The 18,268-nt window shown below is 53.6% G+C and overlaps 6 protein-coding genes across 6 annotated transcripts; 2 read left to right on the forward strand and 4 right to left on the reverse strand.

The window, feature by feature from the left end:
- The first annotated feature begins 331 nt into the window (after window positions 1–331).
- Window positions 332–1,367, forward strand: EV422DRAFT_533716 (glycine cleavage H-protein-domain-containing protein). The gene is made up of 3 exons (XM_053070615.1): window positions 332–598; window positions 728–1,006; window positions 1,123–1,367. The coding sequence occupies exons 1-3, from the start codon at window positions 409–411 to the stop codon at window positions 1,215–1,217; spliced, it is 564 nt and encodes a 187-aa protein (XP_052924492.1). The 5' UTR covers window positions 332–408; the 3' UTR covers window positions 1,218–1,367.
- EV422DRAFT_533717 (ER-golgi trafficking TRAPP I complex 85 kDa subunit-domain-containing protein) lies at window positions 1,368–6,774 on the reverse strand. Its single transcript, XM_053070616.1, has 13 exons — window positions 6,466–6,774; window positions 6,153–6,344; window positions 5,986–6,087; window positions 5,750–5,912; window positions 4,114–5,684; window positions 3,829–4,043; window positions 3,419–3,761; window positions 3,130–3,356; window positions 2,932–3,063; window positions 2,779–2,867; window positions 2,508–2,715; window positions 2,010–2,452; window positions 1,368–1,931 (listed from the first exon to the last, which is right to left on the reverse strand). The coding sequence occupies exons 1-13, from the start codon at window positions 6,611–6,613 to the stop codon at window positions 1,532–1,534; spliced, it is 4,233 nt and encodes a 1,410-aa protein (XP_052924493.1). The 5' UTR covers window positions 6,614–6,774; the 3' UTR covers window positions 1,368–1,531.
- A 585-nt stretch (window positions 6,775–7,359) lies between these two features.
- Window positions 7,360–8,306, reverse strand: EV422DRAFT_533721 (60s acidic ribosomal protein-domain-containing protein). The gene is made up of 3 exons (XM_053070617.1): window positions 8,146–8,306; window positions 7,618–7,744; window positions 7,360–7,545 (listed from the first exon to the last, which is right to left on the reverse strand). Exons 1-3 carry the CDS (start codon window positions 8,218–8,220, stop codon window positions 7,415–7,417), a joined length of 333 nt encoding a protein of 110 aa, XP_052924494.1. The 5' UTR covers window positions 8,221–8,306; the 3' UTR covers window positions 7,360–7,414.
- Window positions 8,307–8,528: 222 nt separating this feature from the next.
- EV422DRAFT_533723 (uncharacterized protein) lies at window positions 8,529–9,482 on the forward strand. The gene has a single exon (XM_053070618.1). It carries the CDS (start codon window positions 8,947–8,949, stop codon window positions 9,196–9,198), a length of 252 nt encoding a protein of 83 aa, XP_052924495.1. The 5' UTR covers window positions 8,529–8,946; the 3' UTR covers window positions 9,199–9,482.
- On the reverse strand, window positions 9,469–11,526 carry EV422DRAFT_620933 (uncharacterized protein). Its single transcript, XM_053074118.1, has 3 exons — window positions 11,307–11,526; window positions 11,144–11,233; window positions 9,469–10,972 (listed from the first exon to the last, which is right to left on the reverse strand). The coding sequence occupies exons 2-3, from the start codon at window positions 11,144–11,146 to the stop codon at window positions 9,815–9,817; spliced, it is 1,161 nt and encodes a 386-aa protein (XP_052924496.1). The 5' UTR covers window positions 11,147–11,233; window positions 11,307–11,526; the 3' UTR covers window positions 9,469–9,814.
- Window positions 11,527–16,645: 5,119 nt separating this feature from the next.
- On the reverse strand, window positions 16,646–17,465 carry EV422DRAFT_497596 (RING/Ubox like zinc-binding domain-containing protein; the record flags this gene model as incomplete). The annotated part of the gene is made up of 2 exons (XM_053067957.1): window positions 16,646–16,838; window positions 16,903–17,465. The coding sequence occupies 2 exons, from the start codon at window positions 17,463–17,465 to the stop codon at window positions 16,646–16,648; spliced, it is 756 nt and encodes a 251-aa protein (XP_052924497.1).
- Between the last annotated feature and the right edge of the window lie 803 nt (window positions 17,466–18,268).

The following is an 18,268-nucleotide window of genomic DNA, read 5'->3' on the forward strand; positions in this document are numbered from 1 at the left end:
AGAAGTGAGGAACGGCGATATTTAGACCCCGTCGTCCGCGTCTGCTTCGCCGAACTTCGTACTCGGAAGTCTGCTGATGGACGTCTTCACTATAGTACCATTTAGATAGGAATATCCGCCATCTACTGAGCAGTAATAGTCGCGAAGTTAGATAGGGGGCCATGTATAGTATACATTGATATTTGTATCTGTCCTCACTGAGGAGCAAGGAAGACGTGTCGAAGGCGAGGTCAGGAGTTCGTGGTGTTCACGAGGCCGCGCGCGTTTTTGGGGAGTTGATTTCCTGAACGGTTTGGCAAGCTTCGCATTCACACAGTCAACCCCGCTTTCTGCATCCCTCCACCTTCCACCTGGTAAGTTTGCAGTGCTTTCGTTTGCAGCGTGTCCAGCTTGGTAGCCTGGTAGCCGATGCTGCCTTCCGTTGCCGAGGTTCTTACCTGCTTTTGCATGTCCCCGTTCGTTAATCTTCACAGGCCAACAATGTTCAACCGAGCAATCCTCGCCTCGACCCGTACGCTCGTGCGCCCAACTTGCGCTATCCGCGCTTCCGCTCGGAGGGCGACAGCGCCTGGAATTTTGTCTCTCCGTGGATATGCAAGTGAGTGTCGAGCAAAGCGAGCGCGAGACAGAGCTTTTGGCGGAGATTATGGCACAAAGACTGCCGCAGGCTTGCCGATGACCTGCACCAACATTTCCCGTAACAGTTCCCTATCTCTTGACCGTGCAGCACGAAAATACACCCCAGAACACGAGTGGGTTAGCGTGGACAGCAACGGCATCGGCACGGTTGGCATCACCGATTACGCCGCGAAGGCGCTCGGAGAGGTTGTCTTTGTCGAGATTCCCGACGTTGGCACCAACGTGGAGAAGAAGGAGCAGCTGAGCGCTGTCGAGAGTGTGAAGGCGGCCAGTGATGTCTACGCTCCCGTTTCCGGGGAGGTTGTCGAGGTGAACGAGGCGTTGAGCGACGACTCGGCGTTGATCAACTCTAGTCCTTTCGAGAAAGGTGGGTTTACGAGAGGAGTTCTGTTCAGACAAATCGTGGTGATGGAGGAAGGAGGAGTGGAGCTGGGCAGGTAGTATCAGCATCCTTGCTAATACGATATCTTTCCATTCTTGCAGGATGGATCGCAAAGATCAAGTTGAGCGACAAGGCAGAGGTGGACGCCCTAATGGACGAGTCTGCGTACGCTGAGCACTTGAAGGGATCCGCATAAGCGTGCAGAAAATGAAGGCTGTACTATACTCGACCGAAACGCCTTAGTCCTTCCTGTGTACGGCCGGCCCCTCCTGTCGTACGGAGAACGGTGTTGTAACTAGAATCATATAAATGTCACATACAACGATCACCCGACTCAAAGAAGCATCAATAAAATGTGAAGGTCGCAAGCCATCGTTTTCTCTTTTGTGTAGCATCCAACAGTAACCCGGAGGCGAAGAGATTCAAGCTCATAGGTGGGGAGGCATGATGCCGCAGTATTTACATGATGTACGATTCAGATGCCAAGATGCCACGCCATTTGCATATATACTACCTGCCAAGAACCGTGACCCAATGCGGTAAACTCGGCGTCTGTACATACGACGTCGCTTTACTGTCTGTCCCCTCCACCCCCTCGTTCCGCTTGGCAGTCAGAGGCTCTATCGACACATTCAAATGCCACTTGTTGACATCGTAAACGCCGGGTTGCCCGAAACAGGCGTTGAACGTCAGCGTGGTCTCCTCTTCGGGTTTCAAGCTTCCCGAAATAGATGTGGAACCGATGAAGTACCGTCCAGATTGGTCGATCTCGCGGCCTGGCTCTGGTTTGCTCTGGTCCCCCTTGGAGTCGACGTTGGTGTCGAGGTCTGCGGCGATGCGAAGATGGTAGTTGGCGGCGTTTGCCCATGATGTGTTGCGCAGTTCGACTGAGATTGGCACGATGCAGACTCTGATGATCGAGCGGGCGCAGTGCGCTGGTCAGTGAAGGTACCAAAGTAGATGCGGCTCAAAGTATAATCGCACTTACCCCGAGTCAAAATCGTGCTGGAATTCAGACCCAGCCTTCAGAATAACTCTCATCGGCCCATTATCCCTCCCCCGTGATTTCAGTAAACTTGTGATCAACGCCCGCTTCTCTCTCACAGTGGTCTCGAACAGTGCCTTCCCAGCAGCAGCCTTAGCCGCCGTAGCCAATGGCTCCAGGCCCGCTTGCAGTCCTTGCAACGGCGCTTGCATGCCCAGGTTGATGCCCATCACATACTGGTGTCCGCTGATTCTCCCATCGGGTAAGCTCCACACCAAGGACAGGTCGACGTCATCGGTGAAGTAGAACGTGAACAGCTCGCGTAGCTGTTTAGGTGTCAACCCTGGGTAGAGGGATTGGAGATAAGTGAGCCGCCATTGGAGGCGAGAGTTTGCCGTTAGGCCTCGGAAAGGTATTGTATTGCATGAGACAGCCGTTCCCGACTGCTGGTGATTTAGTAAGACGAGGTGCAATCTTGCTACGGATGAACATTTTACGCACCAGTCCCAAGCTTGACACGTATAGATCCAGATCAGGTGCGTTCAGCTTGATAGACGTCTCATTCAGCAGCAATCGTTCTATGGCGCGCAATGTTAAGATCTCTGGAATGCTGGCATGGTCCACTGGTGCTGAGGACGCCCGCTTGAAACGATAGTACTTGAAGGCCACTTGCTGAGAGCCTACTCGGAAGGATTCCGCTGAATCCTGACTGATGATGCTTTTAACGCTATTGTACTCAGGTCCATTCGAATGAGCCATTGTTTATACATACCTGCTGGCAATCGGGTGGATTGCCCAGGTGGGACTTATGGAGGATAGCTGCCTCAAAACCAAGTCGCCCTCTGTCCTGAGATTTTCGATCTGGGACAAATTTTCGTGAGCGAAGGAGCGAAACGTAAGTTCCTATACGAGAGGATGCGCATACCTCAATGCCGAGAATGAACTCGTCCAGCGTTTTTCCGCTCGGCCTTGTGAAAGCATTGATCCTTAAGGATGGCAGCACATTCGCCGAAACACTGTATCGTAGTGTCCGATAACTGGTTTTATCACGCTTGTCCTAATGGACATGAATGCTTGTTAGTACAGTGCTAAGCAAGCGGCCTACTGGCATCCGTCAGCTCACCTCAGACTGATATCCAAACAAGAAGCGGAAGTTCTGCTTCCCAACTTTATCGCCGCGTATCCACAAGGGGATTATTGTGGTCATGCCCGCGCCCAGCACGCGCTCCTCATCGTTGGGTTGGCCCTCTTTGATGGGTAATTGGAAGGGAGTCGTTCCAAGGTTGAAAAGGAGGTTCGGGCACTTCATAGTCTCCTGGAACATCCCTGCGGTTTCCGCATCGACTTGCCCTATAGAACAATATGGTAAGCGCCGCAAGCCGTACGGCGCAGTTCTCATAACGCTCCCATACCGTAAACGGGAGCGTCCAATCCATCATTGTTGCCAACGGAAAAGAAACTCGGATGACTGGTCTTGAGCTGCAGATTCCTCAACCCGCGGTTCCCCTTGTTGTTGATCTCCAGAACCACCTGGGATACTTGCCCCGATAGAATTGCAGTCGGGAAGGAGTGGAATATGACGTCCAAGACTGGCATAGGTGAGGTCACGGTGAGCGAGAGCTGCGAGACCACGTCCTTGCCACCCTTTCCTTTCGCAGGGAACTCGCGTGTGGTGGGGACGACGCCGCAGAGGGTGTAGCGGATCCCTAGGATCCTGATCTCGCCTTCCTGTTTGGGAAAGATGCGCAACTGCACCTGAGACGGGAATGAGAGTGTAAGTTCCGCCCACTCTCATGAAGACAGGAGCCCAGCAAAAGTATACCTGTTTCTTCTCCCGATCACCAAGGGCTACTTCAGGTATATTCTCGACGTCATACTGGGGATGCTCAACCTTAAGAGGCGACTGGCTATCCGCGATCCACCGCAAATCGCTAACGATTGGAGGACCTCCGCCGAAGCTACATTCGAGATGAACATTGTTGATCTGTATTGGGATATCCATGGGGTTCCGCACTTCGAACGTCACAAAAACCGGTTCTGTGTCGCGATGGAGATGCATAAGATCAAGGAATCACAGGTCCACGAGAGCTGCGACGAGGAAACTGACCTCCAACAGCACATGTTGTTTTCCCTTTGTTAGCAAGCGAGAGCGTAGGCTGTAGCAGACCACTCTTCTTAAACCCATCCTCAAAAAGCTCGTTTTCCATCGTTTCCCACGTCTCGTCCATGTTTGCAACCTGTTTAGGTTGCCCGGAGTGCGCCTCGAGCAAGGACACATTCGTGGACCAAAGGTCGATGATCGGAATAGGTAGAGCCGGCAGGTTTTTGACGTTCTGCTCGGATGCCTTAGCTGCGTAGCCATATAGGTAGAGGAACTCCCGCAGGTAGGCGCTCTGTTGCATCTGCGATTGCCGGCTCGCTCTGAGCAACTTGAGGAAGAAGCCTACGGCGGATTGAAAGTCACCCAAATGGAAGCTTTGACGGCCGAGCGTGAAATTGATATGATCCTCCACAAGTGCCCAGTCGCGCTCGTTATATACTGCTCTCGCCCCATTGTAGCATCGGAACGCGTGTATCCGCTGCCCGCATTTGCTGAAGCGATGTCCGGCGAGAATGAGATGGAATGCGTACTTCCGAACCATGGGCGGCTGCACTTGCAAGAACAACATAGCCGCCTGTTCCAGAAATAATGCACTCCGAAGATCCGAATCCTCGCCAGTCATCCTGATCAGCAACGGCGCTGCATCGCGGATCAGTCCTTTCTGCGCCAGAATTTCGTAATGAAGCATAGCTGCTCGCGTAGAGTACAGTGAAGCATTGCTGTCCGTGTAGCCAGCCACGGCAGCGTCTAGATACGTTTCCAGGGAACCCTTCCCAACCCCCTCCGAGATGGCCGACGTAAGGCCCAACAGTTCTTGGGTCCCTGCATGATATTTCAGAAGTTTATCATTGTTCTGGAAGTCTTTCCGCACTAAGTCGTAGGTTTGAAAAGCAAGGCGGTAGTCTCGAAGCATAAACGCAAAGTCTGCCAACCGGCGCATAACCATCTCCGGGGCATTATGTGGGAACATCATCGTCCCAGTCTTGTCGGTGACTGGCACGGGGGAGGTGCCCTGCGCTTTCCCACTGCCGCCGAAATACTTCATGCCAAGTCGATTCAGCCGCCCTGTAAGCGTCCTCCGGTTGGCGGCCACCTGCTCGTTCCACTGCTGCATGCACGCCTCCATATGCTTGATCAGTTTTTGCGTCACCAGGGACCTCGTGAACATGTCCAGTGCGTTGACATCCTCCTGGGTCAAGAAGCCAGCGGGCGGGAAAAAGGGGATATCTGCGGTGGCCTCATGTCCTGGAGTCGGTAACCCACCGGCCGTAGCTGGTTGTTGCTCGTTTCTCTCTTTATATATCGGAAATCCTTCGTCTGTGATCGGCGACATGAGGGAATCCTTTCCCGATGCGACAGATGCCATCGAGGTCCTCCGCGCCGCAATCTCCAATTGCTCCAATATCTTCTGGAATTCGGCATCGGTTCCTGTCCAGATATCTGGAACCGCTCGCGCCGGTGGTGTCTCGCTAGGATGCAGTTCTGTCAGAGAGACTGGGGAGTGTGGGATCGAGTTGATGCGGGCGAGAAATGAGTTTGGCGCAAAGTTCTTCAGTCGTAATAAGACTGCCTCTGCGCTGCGACAGAGGCGTTAGAAACCCAATCTGCATCGACCATTCATCGCAAACGCACGTTCTCTTACTTAACGTGAGGTGCCAGAAAGCTATCGTGAAGCAGAAGGAAGTACTTGGGTATCGCAGGGTCCAAGTAAGGTCTCTCCGTGACGTGCATTGATTGAATCTCTCCAACAAGCTGCTGGGCGGCTGCTATCGGATCGGGGTTTGTCGTCGACACAACGCAAAGATCTATAAAGACATTCTTCAAAGTGTTGGTTTACGTCGATGGGTGCGGTACATTTTCAAGCTTCAAAAAACATACATGCCACTGGATGATTGAAGGTCTCATGTTCCGAAATCCCAGTATATTTACATACGCAGTTCCGATAGTCCGTGTACCATGGAGTAAGCTCCGCAACCTTGCCTATGTTTGACGACCGATTAGAGCACGCTCCCGAGATCCTGCTCGCAAACGAAAGCGATGCAAACCATTTGGCGGAACATCATCTTTATCCCTCAGGACAGGCAACGACGGTTTGTCCTTCCCCCGGTCGCGTAGGTATGCCAGAACAGTTCTGTGGATAACATCACTTCCATACGACTCGAGTTGCCTGATGTCCCTGAAGCGCACTTGGAAGCGGTCAACCATATAGGCATGCATCTGGACATCGTACACCTGGGCTTGACACGAAGGAATATTGGCATTTCAGTGGAATGTCCGTCACATGAGGCAGCACGCACTGTCCTCTTGGGACCATGATGCCTCGGACAAAGCCGCGGCTGCTCGCAACTGCATAAGTACCTTGTCCCACTCTATCCCCGAAAGGTCGGAGAAGCTCCGCTATAGAGTGCAAACCATTCAGCTTTGCGAGGGCGTCCGCCTCCGGCGAAGCTATGGTGGCCACCAAAGGCGCTAGGACGCCATGGACGAAATCCTTTCCAGAGGACATGACGATGACGGCGCTTTATTTGTGACAGGCTGACGCTGCGTTCGTCGGGCGTTCCTAGGCAGTGTATCTCCGGCGAGTGCCTGATGTGAAGTGGTTATGACAATCTCGGTCAGCCGGGGAGGGAGTTGGAGATCACCGGAATGTGAAGCGGTGCGCAATGCTTCGCCGCTTCATCACATCACAAACGCGTCGCAACGTCGGCTGGGATAGCTCTGATGCTGGCTCTGATGTGAGTATTGACACACCGACTCGCAGCCACGCTGCTTGGGCGGGCATTTGCACTGGGACCGCCTTATAATGTCCTGATTCACTGTTGGCCTCCATGCAGAGTTTTTGCCCCGATTCTTAGAGTGCGGCATTTGCAAGCCTTCGATGCTAAGGGAAACGAGGGGCGGTCGAACATAAACATGGATAAACGGAGTTCTGATCTGCTTCTCAACCGTTGGCCATAATCTGCATGCTGTTGAGCACTGTGAGATTGCCTTGTCGGATACATGAAGTACCCCTACCCCATGCACCCAGCAAAGACCCAAATGCTTCAGAGGGGAAGTTCTCGGCACCACGACTGGCTGAGAAGCATCGACAGTCCAAAATGCCGGTGTCCACTTCCCAATCAGCACATTGCTATGATCTCCCGGAGAACAACATTCCATCGCCCTCCTTGGTTCCACGGATGGACCGTGCTTCAAAACAGCAATGAAACCGCCCACAGTAGGAACTCTAACCAAATCGAGAGGTTCGAGAAATTGCGACCGAAGAGACGTGCGATGTGTATTATGTATGGAAACAATATACAACAGCTTAATCGAAGAGACCGAAGCCCATGTCGTCGTCGGATTCCTCCTTCTCCTCCTTCTTCTCCTCCTTCTTGGCCTCAGCGGGGGCAGCGGCACCACCGGCAGCGGCACCTCCAGCAGCGGGAGCAGCGGGTCCTAAAGAAAGTAGAAAGAATTGTAAGTGACTGTGTCGCAGAGTAATGGGAACGCAAGAAATTGTGAGCTTACCAGCAGATCCGACGTTGAACAAGAAGTCACCGACGTCCTTGCCAGCGAGAGCCTTGGCGAACAGGGAGGCCCAGATGGGCTCGACGTCGACACCGGCAGCGCCGATCAAGGAGTTGATCTTCTCGGCCTATTGATTAGGAGACAGTGAGTATTTTAGTATATGAGCAAAAGGTTCATATTTCCATAGCAAGCCTGTGTTTCAAGACACCACGTCAATATCCAGATAGCGTCAATCTCCACCAAGCTTCGTTTGCCTTTGCCCCTTGCGTTGCACGCAAAGCCGTCGCCGCCATGGGTCCCACATATCCAACCCAGAAACCGCAGCTGGTGAATTCCACGAAACCGACGTCGTAAGGACCCTTGTCCCGGCTATGTGTGTCGTCCGGTCCTGCCATGCCCGCCTCGCCAGTCCCCTCTACCTATCCACCTCCGAAGCTGTCCTGTTCCGCGTTCGACCACCAAGCCATCCGCAATTCCACATGTCCCACTTTAACCCCTAACCATCCATCCGCACAAATCGATACGTACCGTGATCTCAACACCATCGTCGTGGAGGATAAGAGCGGCGTAGACGCACGCAGCCTCAGCGGTGGACAAAGACATGATGGATGGATGGATGTCGTGATAGCTTGTTTAAGCGTATATGCGGCCGTCACGTTGGTTCCAAACGATGGATGGATGGATGCGATGCGAATTGGGGCAGTTGCGAGCAAAAATAAACTTGAACACTCACGCAAAGTCACATGACGGGATTTAGTCCCGTTATTCAATTATGGAAGCGACGCGCTCTTGGTGAGTCATTTGGAACACGAGGCGATGGCAGCGATGATGACCTCATGCCCCCCGGAATGACGGGCGCTGTCACGCACAGCCGCGTTTTGGTCTTGGCTTGAACGGTGAACCAGGTGTGAATTATTCACAGCCAAGCCTGCAAGGCGCTTGCATTGGAGATGACGGCGCATTTGCGTGCCTTTCGCCTGCCCCCCATGCCCCCCCACACAGGCATCACCGCCATATGCTTGGAATGCCCCTCGTTTTTCTAAGCCGTATGTACTTGGCGGAAGAGTAATAAGCCGGATATATAAGGGCGAGCGGTGCCGTGGGACCTTCCTCTCGACTTCACAAACACAAACTTCAAAGTGATCTCGCGAAACAGCTGAACCTCCTACTCGCTCAACTTCAAACGGCAAAGCGAAAGCCTAATAAACACTTCAATCGACCTCCTATCGATACGCACGGAAGGCAAGCCTCCTTCCTTGCGCACATCCTACATACGATCGACGTCAAAACCAACACTTTAAGCCCAAGTAACCCCACCATCTACAAACTATGGGCTCCCAACCCTCTCGTCCCGCATACAGCCAACAAGGCTACGGCGGCTACGGCGGCGGTTACCAGCAGCAAGGCTACGTCAACCAACAACCACAAGGCTACTATGCCCAACCAGGCTACCAACAACAGCCTGTGTACTACCAGCAGCAGCGGAGAGGGAACGACGGGTGTCTGACAGCGTGTTTGGCGGCCCTGTGTTGTTGCTGTGCGGTGGATGAGTGTATGGATTGTTTCTGTATGTGCTGTTAGTGAGGGGGAGATCCGAAGGTTGCATATCTCGACGCAGTGGGGAAACTTAGTCCGCGAACTGCATCCCCTCTTCTTCCCATATCATATTAAATACCCTACAAGTTGGGCATTTTGTACATATAATACCGCCTCACGTCCCATTTGCAGATCGCTTCACGTCTCAATATCATATTTTCTTGGTCCATTCTGCGTTTAACCGTTAAAGTGTCTGCTAAGTTGGGAAGTTTGTAAAGAAGTTTCGTGCTTCGTGAGCAATCCATTTTGCCTAAAGTGCTGACCGAACCGAAACCTTGCCCCTCTTCGAGACGGCACACAGGCCACAAGCCATCTTCTCACTCTGAATTTTGGAAAAAGGTGGGCACATAATGTATTTGAACAAATGTTGCCAGTATCAGTGCGACTTCTCAAGTAATATCGCAGAGTGGGGAAGAATTTCAAAATCGAGGAGGGGGGGATCGACCGGAGTACAGGTGGAAAAATCCCTCCATCAAGGCCAAAGCCGTCAATGGAAAATAATGGGGGGAAAGACATGAGAAAATGTGCGTGGGTTTAACTTTTTGAGAGCAAAGATACCGAGAGGACGGGGAGAGGAAAATGGCCAGCAAATCACCCAAAATCAGTGCTGGCGCTGCATCATCATGAGCAGCAGCGCTCCTTGCTCGGCGTCCGGGTCCACTTGCATGTCCGTCGACTGGAACGACTGAGATCTCGTGTCGAACCCCGCCGACGAGGGGGCTCGTGGTGCCGTCAGCTTGATTCGCTTAGTCCTAACCCCGCCTGTAGTCTTGTAGGAGGAGGATTCGGGTGCCGTGGCTAGCGATGTGGCAGACTGCGGGTTGGTGGGGGACGTTACGCGTGATATTATCGGGGACGGTGCCGGAGAGGGGAAGTACGGATGGTGATGATGGGTGTGGTACGCGCTGGTTGCTTTACGCGCACTGCTTCTGAACGACGATGAGGTGTCAGAAGGCGCAGCTGGGGGCAGTTCGCTGTTGGCGGCGCTGTTTTGAGTGTGCAGAGCCGTGAATTCCGAGAGGGAGGGCAAGCCCAGCTTGGCAAAGTACGCATCGGTCTCCTCTCGGAGCTTCTGAGTCATGATGCTGCCCAGATTCTGACCAGAACTACCGTTGCTCTGCACCTCTGTGCCAGGAGGTGACGGATGCTGATGAGCGAATTGGCGAGACGATGCAGGCATTGGAGTGAACGCGAGTTTCGCCGGTGGCTTCTCAGGCGATACATTCCTGTGAATCAGATGGTCGTTCTGATGAGAAATGCCTATCAGACAATTGGCTGCCGCTGCCATGGACGGGTCGATTTCCTCTCCCTCGGCTATTGGAGGCGGTGGAGGTGGAGCAGCTTGCCGAGCTTCTGCGGCTCGTGCGGCAACAGCCTCAGCTTCCCGCTTCTCACATAACTCCATATACAGCGCTTTGACTTCGTCGAACGTTTTTTGTTGCCACCCATGCCTCACTTTGAGCTTTGCGTATTCGAGCCGCTTCTTCAACGCATTCGCCACCCGTGAGACTTCTGCGCGGCGCAGGACCCTGTTGACACGACGCAGACGCTCCTCAGCAGCGTGTTGCCGGTTGGTCGCCACCCGCGCCCGAAACGCCTGCAGAGTCGTACGCTCTTCATCCAGTTCTGAGCTGTTTTGCTGCTGTTGTGGCGACCCTGAAAGAGATGCTTGCTGCTGCGGTGGTTGTTGAGACTCGCTTCGCGCGCTCGTCGAGTGTCCGTGTTGCTGCCCAGTACGAGACCCGGTTGGAGAAGGACGCTACGATGCACGGAATAAAATATTGCGGCGTTAGAGACTTCATAAGGATAAACAGCCGGCAAGCAACACTCCCACGAGTAGCTCCTTCAAGTGCCGTTCGCTTCACAGGCAACAGCGGGAGTTTTCTCGCAGGAATTGTTCGGCCGAAGGAAAACATTGTCTTCCACTTACCATGATTTCTCTCTGGTATACCCGTGACTAAGAAAACTCCACAATACGTTCGCGTACTCAACGGACGACGATATGAAGACGAGCTTGAGGCTTCACGAAGAACGTAGACGGTGAGGGGGAATTTTCGCGGCAGTCGTTCGCCATGAAGGTTGGACAGACATACCTTGCTTGCTTCAGATAGAGAGTGCTTTTCACAATGTGCAGACGCCTTCTCAGTTACAGAGTTAAGCGCAAACGAAGAAGCAGACCTGAGTGGTCTGGAGCAGAAGAGAGTGGACAGCCGCGAAGTACAGGAACTCGCCGAAAGTGTCCGAGGTCCGGTGTGGGATGGGTCCAAGAACGGAAGGACGAGGGGAAGGCGTGGGCAGTTTGACACGAGCGCGAGAAGGAGGTCGGGCGCGTCAAGAGGCGCCCCATATTGAATTGCATACTGTAAATAATCTGGACATGGACGTCGCTCTCCGCTACGCGCCCATTTCGCGTTGGGCCGTTGGAAAGCGCCGCGCAGCTTTACATTCGGATCTGCGACAAAAGAACAAAACGCCAAGCAGGCTCTATGACCAGACACAAGCGTACTCCATTATCACACTGCCTTTCATGCCCAGATGGTGACCGGAAATCCCATTCACTAAGGAGACGTTGTATTGGGGGTGCGGTACCCAACATCCCAAAGACGAGAACATGGTGCCAAAGTGAACATGTTCCGATTATTCACCTTTTCCGGGGTACTTTTGCAACAACGGCTCGAGGGACGAATACTGACAGAGTACAGAAAGGGCGTGACTACCTACGACGCCGCACAGCGGTGCTCCGTTGACTTTCCAGACGATCGCCCCCCTTAACATCTTCCACTCCTCAACTCCCACCCACAGCTTCCTCTTCCGAATACACCGGTTGGCCCTGCTCGTCCACATCATCAAAATCGCCGTCGTCCTCAGACCCTTGGTGATCCATCGCATCTTCATATCCTTCATCGTCTGCATCATCATCCAGAACATCCGACTCGGAGGTATACATATCCCCTTCAGCCAAATGCTGAACATGGTGCTGATGATGATGGTGAGGGCAACAGTGCGCGTGTTCCTGACCACCGGCAGGATGCTGGAAATCGAGTTTCAAAGCGTTCGCAACTTCATCCTGCCACTGCCTGTTGCGCTGCATGATTTGCAATAACCGCTTCTCCAGCGCTTCTTCCTCCCGCCGTGACGTCTCGAGCTCGCGTTCAAGCATATGCACGTCGGTGGCTAACGGGTCGTGGACGCCACTCGCCGCACCTGAGCCGTCGTGCCCGCCACCGGCACCCCACAACACGGGCGGTCCGCGCAGTCCAAACATCTCCCATGGAATAGGCATGCCTGGCGTGATGGATCCGCTAGCAACGGCCGCTAGTAAGGGCGCAGGGTTGAACACTATAGATCCGTGGTGATCGTCGTGGTGCGTGTGATGATGGTGATGCGCCTCTCGAACGGCATTTTCCATGCTGGCAGCGTCGCTCACCACGGGCCGGCCATGCTCATCTACAAACACGCCATACGAAAAGTATTGCTCAATCTGAGCAGATGATGCCGGAGGTGGTGCTGGTCCATGGACCTGCACTGGTGCAATCTTGGGTTTTCTGCCAGGAGTGTTTCCGGGCATACGGCCTGCGGCGGTGGCCGCAGCGGCAGGTGATATGGTGTTTGCGAGCATCTCGCCGTTTGACACGAGTAAACGTACGGTGTCGAGAAGCTTCTGTATGTAGTTGTTCTCAAAAGCGTGAGACGAGGCCGTGGACGAAGAAGCAACGCCGGCTGGGCCTGCTGGATACTCTTCTATTCCGTCCGTTCCCGTATCGTGGTCAATGCTCACATAGGAATCGTCGTCCTCATCGGATTCCAAAGTGTTCGGATCAATGCTTTGATCCGTAAATGCTCGGGCCCCACCGTCCCCGCCTTCATTGTGATTCTTTTGCTGACGTCTGATCTCCCTTGCTTCGCGTACCCTCTTCATGACCACTTCAACGCTACGGCATTTGGCCTTCCAATCTTCCGTCGTCCAATTCGCGGTCCCGGGATGCAAACCGACGCCAAACATCTCCGCTATCGGCGACATCATGTCGATGCCTTCTCGCTGGTCAGCGCTGGTTCCGCTTGCACCAGGCACGTTGATCGTCGCAGTGTATTGCTCGCCTTCGACATGCCCAACCTCCTTCGTCGCATGTTGGACAGCTCCAGATGCTCCTCCTTGAGATGTGCCCGCCGCGTGATGGACTTGTCCTTGCAGCTTCAAGGCATATTGTTCGAGCTTCGACACCTGTTCCGCGACTCGCTGAATGTTATTCTTCGTTTGTATGTGCTGCGCTTGCGTTTTCGGCTTGGCTTTCGCTTTGCCTTTCCCTTCCTCTTCCCGACGGACCTTCTCCGCTTGTGCCTCTAGACCCTCGTAGAGGAAGGCTGCGGTGGTGGCTAAGCCTTCGAGCGCTTGGTCGATGAACGTGTTTGCATCGATATTCATTGTGCGTCCGTCAATGTTGACATTCACAGTACCTTCGGGGGTTGGAGTAGCCCCCTGATCGGCAAGAGCTTGTGCGTACTCTCCAGACAGGTGCCCCAGACTTGCGGCCAGTTGATCAAGCTGTTGCACATTGATCCCCAGACTACTCAACCCAAAGCTGGCCATAGCGTCGGCGGGAGCGTGATGGTGGTGGTGAGCATGTGCTTGAGGTTGTGCTTGAGGTTGAGGTTGAGGCTGACGACTACTTTTGGCCCGTTTAGGAGGAGGGCCGGAAGGAGCCACGTCGATCCGCACATTCATGTTCGCCGGAAATGGTTCGTGAGGGCCTTGGTAGACATAACCAGCAGTAAGCTGACTGAGAGCACTAGTCAAAACCTCGGTATTGATCTGCATATCCACCGAGCGCGTGCCGTTCGGATTCGTCGTGAAGAGGGATGTGATGTCGACTTCATGTGTCCGCGTAGCTGTGTTCCTATCGGCTTTCCGTTGCTTGGCTGACGCGGGTTTCTTTGGCTGGCTTTGCGATTTCGTTTTCAAGGGTTCACTGGGCTCATTTCCGGTGGGTGGTTGCGGGTGCGCAACAGTTGCGGGTTCTTTGCCCGTCGGTTTTGAGGGGACCTGCTTTGAAATCGGCGCGTCCGCCAGCGCTGTGCTCCTAGCTGGAGTCTGGGTGTCGACCAGAACTGGTGGAGTCAGAACGGTAACCGACTGGGGCACTTCAATAGGCTGAGATAAAACTACTGGTTTTCGTTTGACGGGAATCCTTTTCTCCTTCCGTTTCTTCGTTTTGCGACTGACAATAGCTTCCACCTCAACTTCCGACTCAATCGTAGCTTTTACAGGGGTAGAGATTAACGCCTCTTCCTTGACAGGGTTGCTCGCCACCAGCGGTGGCTTTTCCGATTCCTCCACTTTCGTTTTCCCTCCCCGTCGCTTCGCCTTCGGACTGTTGACAGGCGACTCGGACCTTCCCGCACTCTCCACCAGACGGAGCTCCTTGACGTCCCGACTAGTGACAGGCTCGTCATCCAACGGGGGCTTCGGAGTGATGCTACCAGTTACACGCTGCGATGTCCTCTTCTCTTTTCCAGGTTCGGCTGCCTTGTCCCCAGTTTCAGTTTCCGAAGCCACCCCAGCGCCGTTTGTCGGAGTGCTCTTCCGCGCCGGTGTGATGGTCAAAACACGACGAGGGACTGGGCTCGAGATTTTCGGGGCAGCAATCGAGGGGACAGGGGTGTTTGGCCTGATAACCGACGTCTCAGCGGAGGGCGTTCGTGACGGCATTGGTCGGGCGACTGCATCCTTGTTAACCGCCTTCGACTTATCGGCCATCGAGCCAGCCTCTTTTTGCTCCGGTTTTCGCAACGCGGGTGTCTCCACCGCAAGCGGAGGATCTTTCCTGATACTCGTGGCCTCTTTGCTACCACCGGCTTTCTGAGATATTGCGACTAAGACTTCGTTCGGTCCACGCATTATGCTCCCCTCCTCAATCGCCTTTTCCTGTTTTCCGATTGCCTTCATCGATGATTTCTCCTCAACCCCGACCCTGTGCCCTGATTGACCCTTCTTCTGGAAATCCCCCCTGGCGCTAGCTCCGCCAGTTGTTCCTGCCGCGGGAACAACTGATCGGAGCTTCTCAACAATCCCTAGTGTCGGGTATCCCTGTCGCGCAAGGACTGCTTCGTCATCCTCATCCTCAGTAGGAGCGATACTCGACCCAATCATGTGCTGCGAAGTGAACCCGGACTCCGATGGCGGCCTGCCTCGAATTTGCAACCCAGGCGCGCCGAGCGCAAAATCTCGCAGCTGCTGTTCCCGTAGATTGTGTACAAAACCTGCCCCAGGCGCGGGGTAAGGTAAAATGCCCAGCCCGAATAGTGGGTCCACCGATAGAGGTTCGCCTTCCAAGTCAAAAGCCCCAGGCAGATTGCTCAGTGCCCCGGGCTCACCAGGGAACCCTTCGAAACTTTGCTGCTGGACGTCAATTCCTTGACCCTGACCCCAAACGGAGGTAGGAATGTTTTGAGCGACCCCTTCGCTCCACCTGCTTCCAGCACCCGCAAGGCCGTCGCCAGTAAATGAAACATTGACGTTCGGGAACATGGCGCGGAAGGACTCCTGCACACTCTGCGTTTCGCCGCTCGCATTCACTTCCATTCCATTAGAAACGTTCAAGTCCATTTGACTCTCTCCGAAAAACCTGGCGAATCGGCTTGTTTGTGGGTTCTCGCTTGGCGGTATATTCGAGTCTATACCCAGAGATCCCACGTCCTTGCTGAACATACCAGCGCCGATGCCCTCGAACAAGTCATGCGTGGGTGCGCCTCCAGTCGACATTAGCGACAAGTCGGCAAAAAACCCGAGCGGGTCCTCTCGGAAAGGATCGAACGGCCCAGTATACTTGGGATGTAGCATGTATCCCATGGCCGTGACGGAGTGCGTATCATCCCAAAAATCTTCCGACACAGCTGGCGCCACATTTTCCCTGCAAATCACACGGGACGAGTCCCCTAAAGGTATGATCTCTTCGGGCGACTCGCTGTCTTCGCTTAACGCCTTTGATCCCATTACTGACACTCCAAGTGGACCACTTGGCAACGTATCAAGCCGTTCAAAGGGGCTTGTGGTAAGACCTGGCGGAAACTCTGCAGCGGACGCTCGTCTCTTCCCACTCGTTTTTCTATCCGCAGTCGAGAGTTCTGGTGTCCGTGGTTGCGAGCCTGATTCCTCCACATCAAAAGCAATACTCCTAGGAGTCCCTGGGATGGAGCTGGGGGAAGCAGTCGTCGACGCATATTGTGATCCACTTTGTCGGGACACCGGATTCGCCCTGCATGTATATGCGTAATTAGGATCTGCACCGCAGTGTTTCCTTCTTTGCGATTCAGCATCACCCACCAGCTCGCAGTGGCCGGAAGCGCACTCGAATCCTTATCCTCCTCCTTCTTTCCACCGGGTGCAATCGGAAATGGTGGTGGCTTTGGGTTGCGTTCGCGCATTTGCATCCGACTATAGATTCGATGAGTGAAGGCCCAAGCACACTCGTGACGTTATCCGATACTGATCCAATACTGACCTCAGCTCATCCCTAGCGAAGGAGTCGGGTTCCTCTCCGGGCTCATGTAAAAACTGACAAGCGGGGTTTGGACATGCTTGATTCTTCAGGAAGTATGAGCAATACTTTGTTGTCCCGTACGTTGCACTGAAAAGGATGAAATTCAGCGGAAGGTCAAAAAGTCTCGACGCTTGATCGGTGCAAGACATACCGAATGATCATCCCATCATATACACTTCCGTCAACGGATTCAATGGCCTTTCCTGCGTCCTCCTTTCTAGCGAAGGTGATATAGACGCCCGTGTTTGGCACTTGTGCCAACACTGGGGTATGCCCGTGCGCTCGCCGATTTACGACGACACGTAGGATCTTTCCATACTGCCCAAAATACTCTGACCCCTTCAGAAGATCCTCGCTTGCTAGCCTTGGTGGCAACCCAAGGACATACACCAGATTTTTTTGTACAACTCTGGCATTTGCAAGATTCCTCTTCGCCAACTGATCTTGCTCCTTCCTTTCCCTCTCCTTTCTCTTCTTCGCCGCTTTAATCCTAGCAATCTCTTCGGCGGGTACGGGCTTGAACTCGACACTGTCTTCCGAGAATGGTCGTCGACATGCGGGGCACAAGCCGTTCAGGTTCTCCTTTATGTGGTTCCAACAAAACCGACATATCTGGTATCCACACGGACATGGTTTGAAGTAACGGTCCGTAATGTCGATCTCTTCCATGCACAAAGGGCAGTCGAGATCTTCTTCACCTGACGATAATGACATCGTGCAGCCCTGTTTTGACTGACCTTCGCTGTGGTCGCTCGGTGGCTTTTCAGTACCTGCCTGGAATGTTTTTGGTGAATGGGCCCACGGACATGTAGCAAGCCAATCCAATCAGTCCAACTTACCAGCCGCTGATGAGTGCCTGATATAGCCAAGTGACGGGAAATGCTATCTTTCGTGGATATTCTGCTTTCCGCTCCGAAGATCACTGCCAGAGTGACGATATTTTGAGCACATGTAGAATACTACCGCAGTGCTCCAGTTTCTAAACAGGAGGGCGGATAGCTCAGGAGTATTCGTACATCCGATCGTCGGCGCAATGAGGGGGCCGAAGTCTTCTGGAGGTTCGAACAGCGAGAAACAGCGAATTCCCAAATTTAATATATCTCACGTGACTAGACCATTTAACTGCTTACAACGCGCAACAACCAGTGTCAACTCCCGTTTGTCATTTCGGGTTACTAGCATTGGCCACTGTAGCATTCCACATTGGGATGCCATTGGCTGGGACTTAACCTAGATGCCGCCCCGGCCACCGCCCCCGGCACCGCTCAGGGAGCCGTTGGTAGAGCACCTCCCTATTCCGACTATATTGGCGCAACCGCTTCCGCCGCATGCTGAACCTTACATCGCCGCTCCGCTTCCTTCCGAACACCATGCGACCCCCAACTCGCAAACGTTGACCTGGAGGCTCTTACAGGGTCTTGTGCTTTTGCACACTCTGCCGCTGATGTATTGGATTTTTCTGCTTGTGAAAAGCTCTGTGAGGGGGAGGAGAAAGACTTTGTATGTATCCTTCTGTT

The sequence above is a fragment of the Fimicolochytrium jonesii genome (assembly GCF_025526975.1).
Source record: "Fimicolochytrium jonesii strain JEL569 chromosome Unknown EV422scaffold_16, whole genome shotgun sequence".
Classification (NCBI taxonomy): Eukaryota; Fungi; Chytridiomycota; class Chytridiomycetes; order Spizellomycetales; family Powellomycetaceae; genus Fimicolochytrium; species Fimicolochytrium jonesii.

Coding starts and splice junctions, on each gene's coding strand:
- EV422DRAFT_533716 (XM_053070615.1), top strand. CDS start 409: ATGCTGCCTTCCGTTGCCGAGGTTCTTACCTGCTTTTGCATGTCCCCG. Junction 599..727: donor GTCTCTCCGTGGATATGCAA/GTGAGTGTCGAG, acceptor TTGACCGTGCAG/CACGAAAATACACCCCAGAA. Junction 1,007..1,122: donor CTCTAGTCCTTTCGAGAAAG/GTGGGTTTACGA, acceptor CCATTCTTGCAG/GATGGATCGCAAAGATCAAG.
- EV422DRAFT_533717 (XM_053070616.1), bottom strand. CDS start 6,613: ATGTCCTCTGGAAAGGATTTCGTCCATGGCGTCCTAGCGCCTTTGGTG. Junction 3,357..3,418: donor ATTGGACGCTCCCGTTTACG/GTATGGGAGCGT, acceptor ATTGTTCTATAG/GGCAAGTCGATGCGGAAACC. Junction 2,868..2,931: donor AGTTCATTCTCGGCATTGAG/GTATGCGCATCC, acceptor AATTTGTCCCAG/ATCGAAAATCTCAGGACAGA.
- EV422DRAFT_533721 (XM_053070617.1), bottom strand. CDS start 8,220: ATGTCTTTGTCCACCGCTGAGGCTGCGTGCGTCTACGCCGCTCTTATC. Junction 7,745..8,145: donor ACGATGGTGTTGAGATCACG/GTACGTATCGAT, acceptor CCTAATCAATAG/GCCGAGAAGATCAACTCCTT. Junction 7,546..7,617: donor GTTCAACGTCGGATCTGCTG/GTAAGCTCACAA, acceptor TACTTTCTTTAG/GACCCGCTGCTCCCGCTGCT.
- EV422DRAFT_533723 (XM_053070618.1), top strand. CDS start 8,947: ATGGGCTCCCAACCCTCTCGTCCCGCATACAGCCAACAAGGCTACGGC.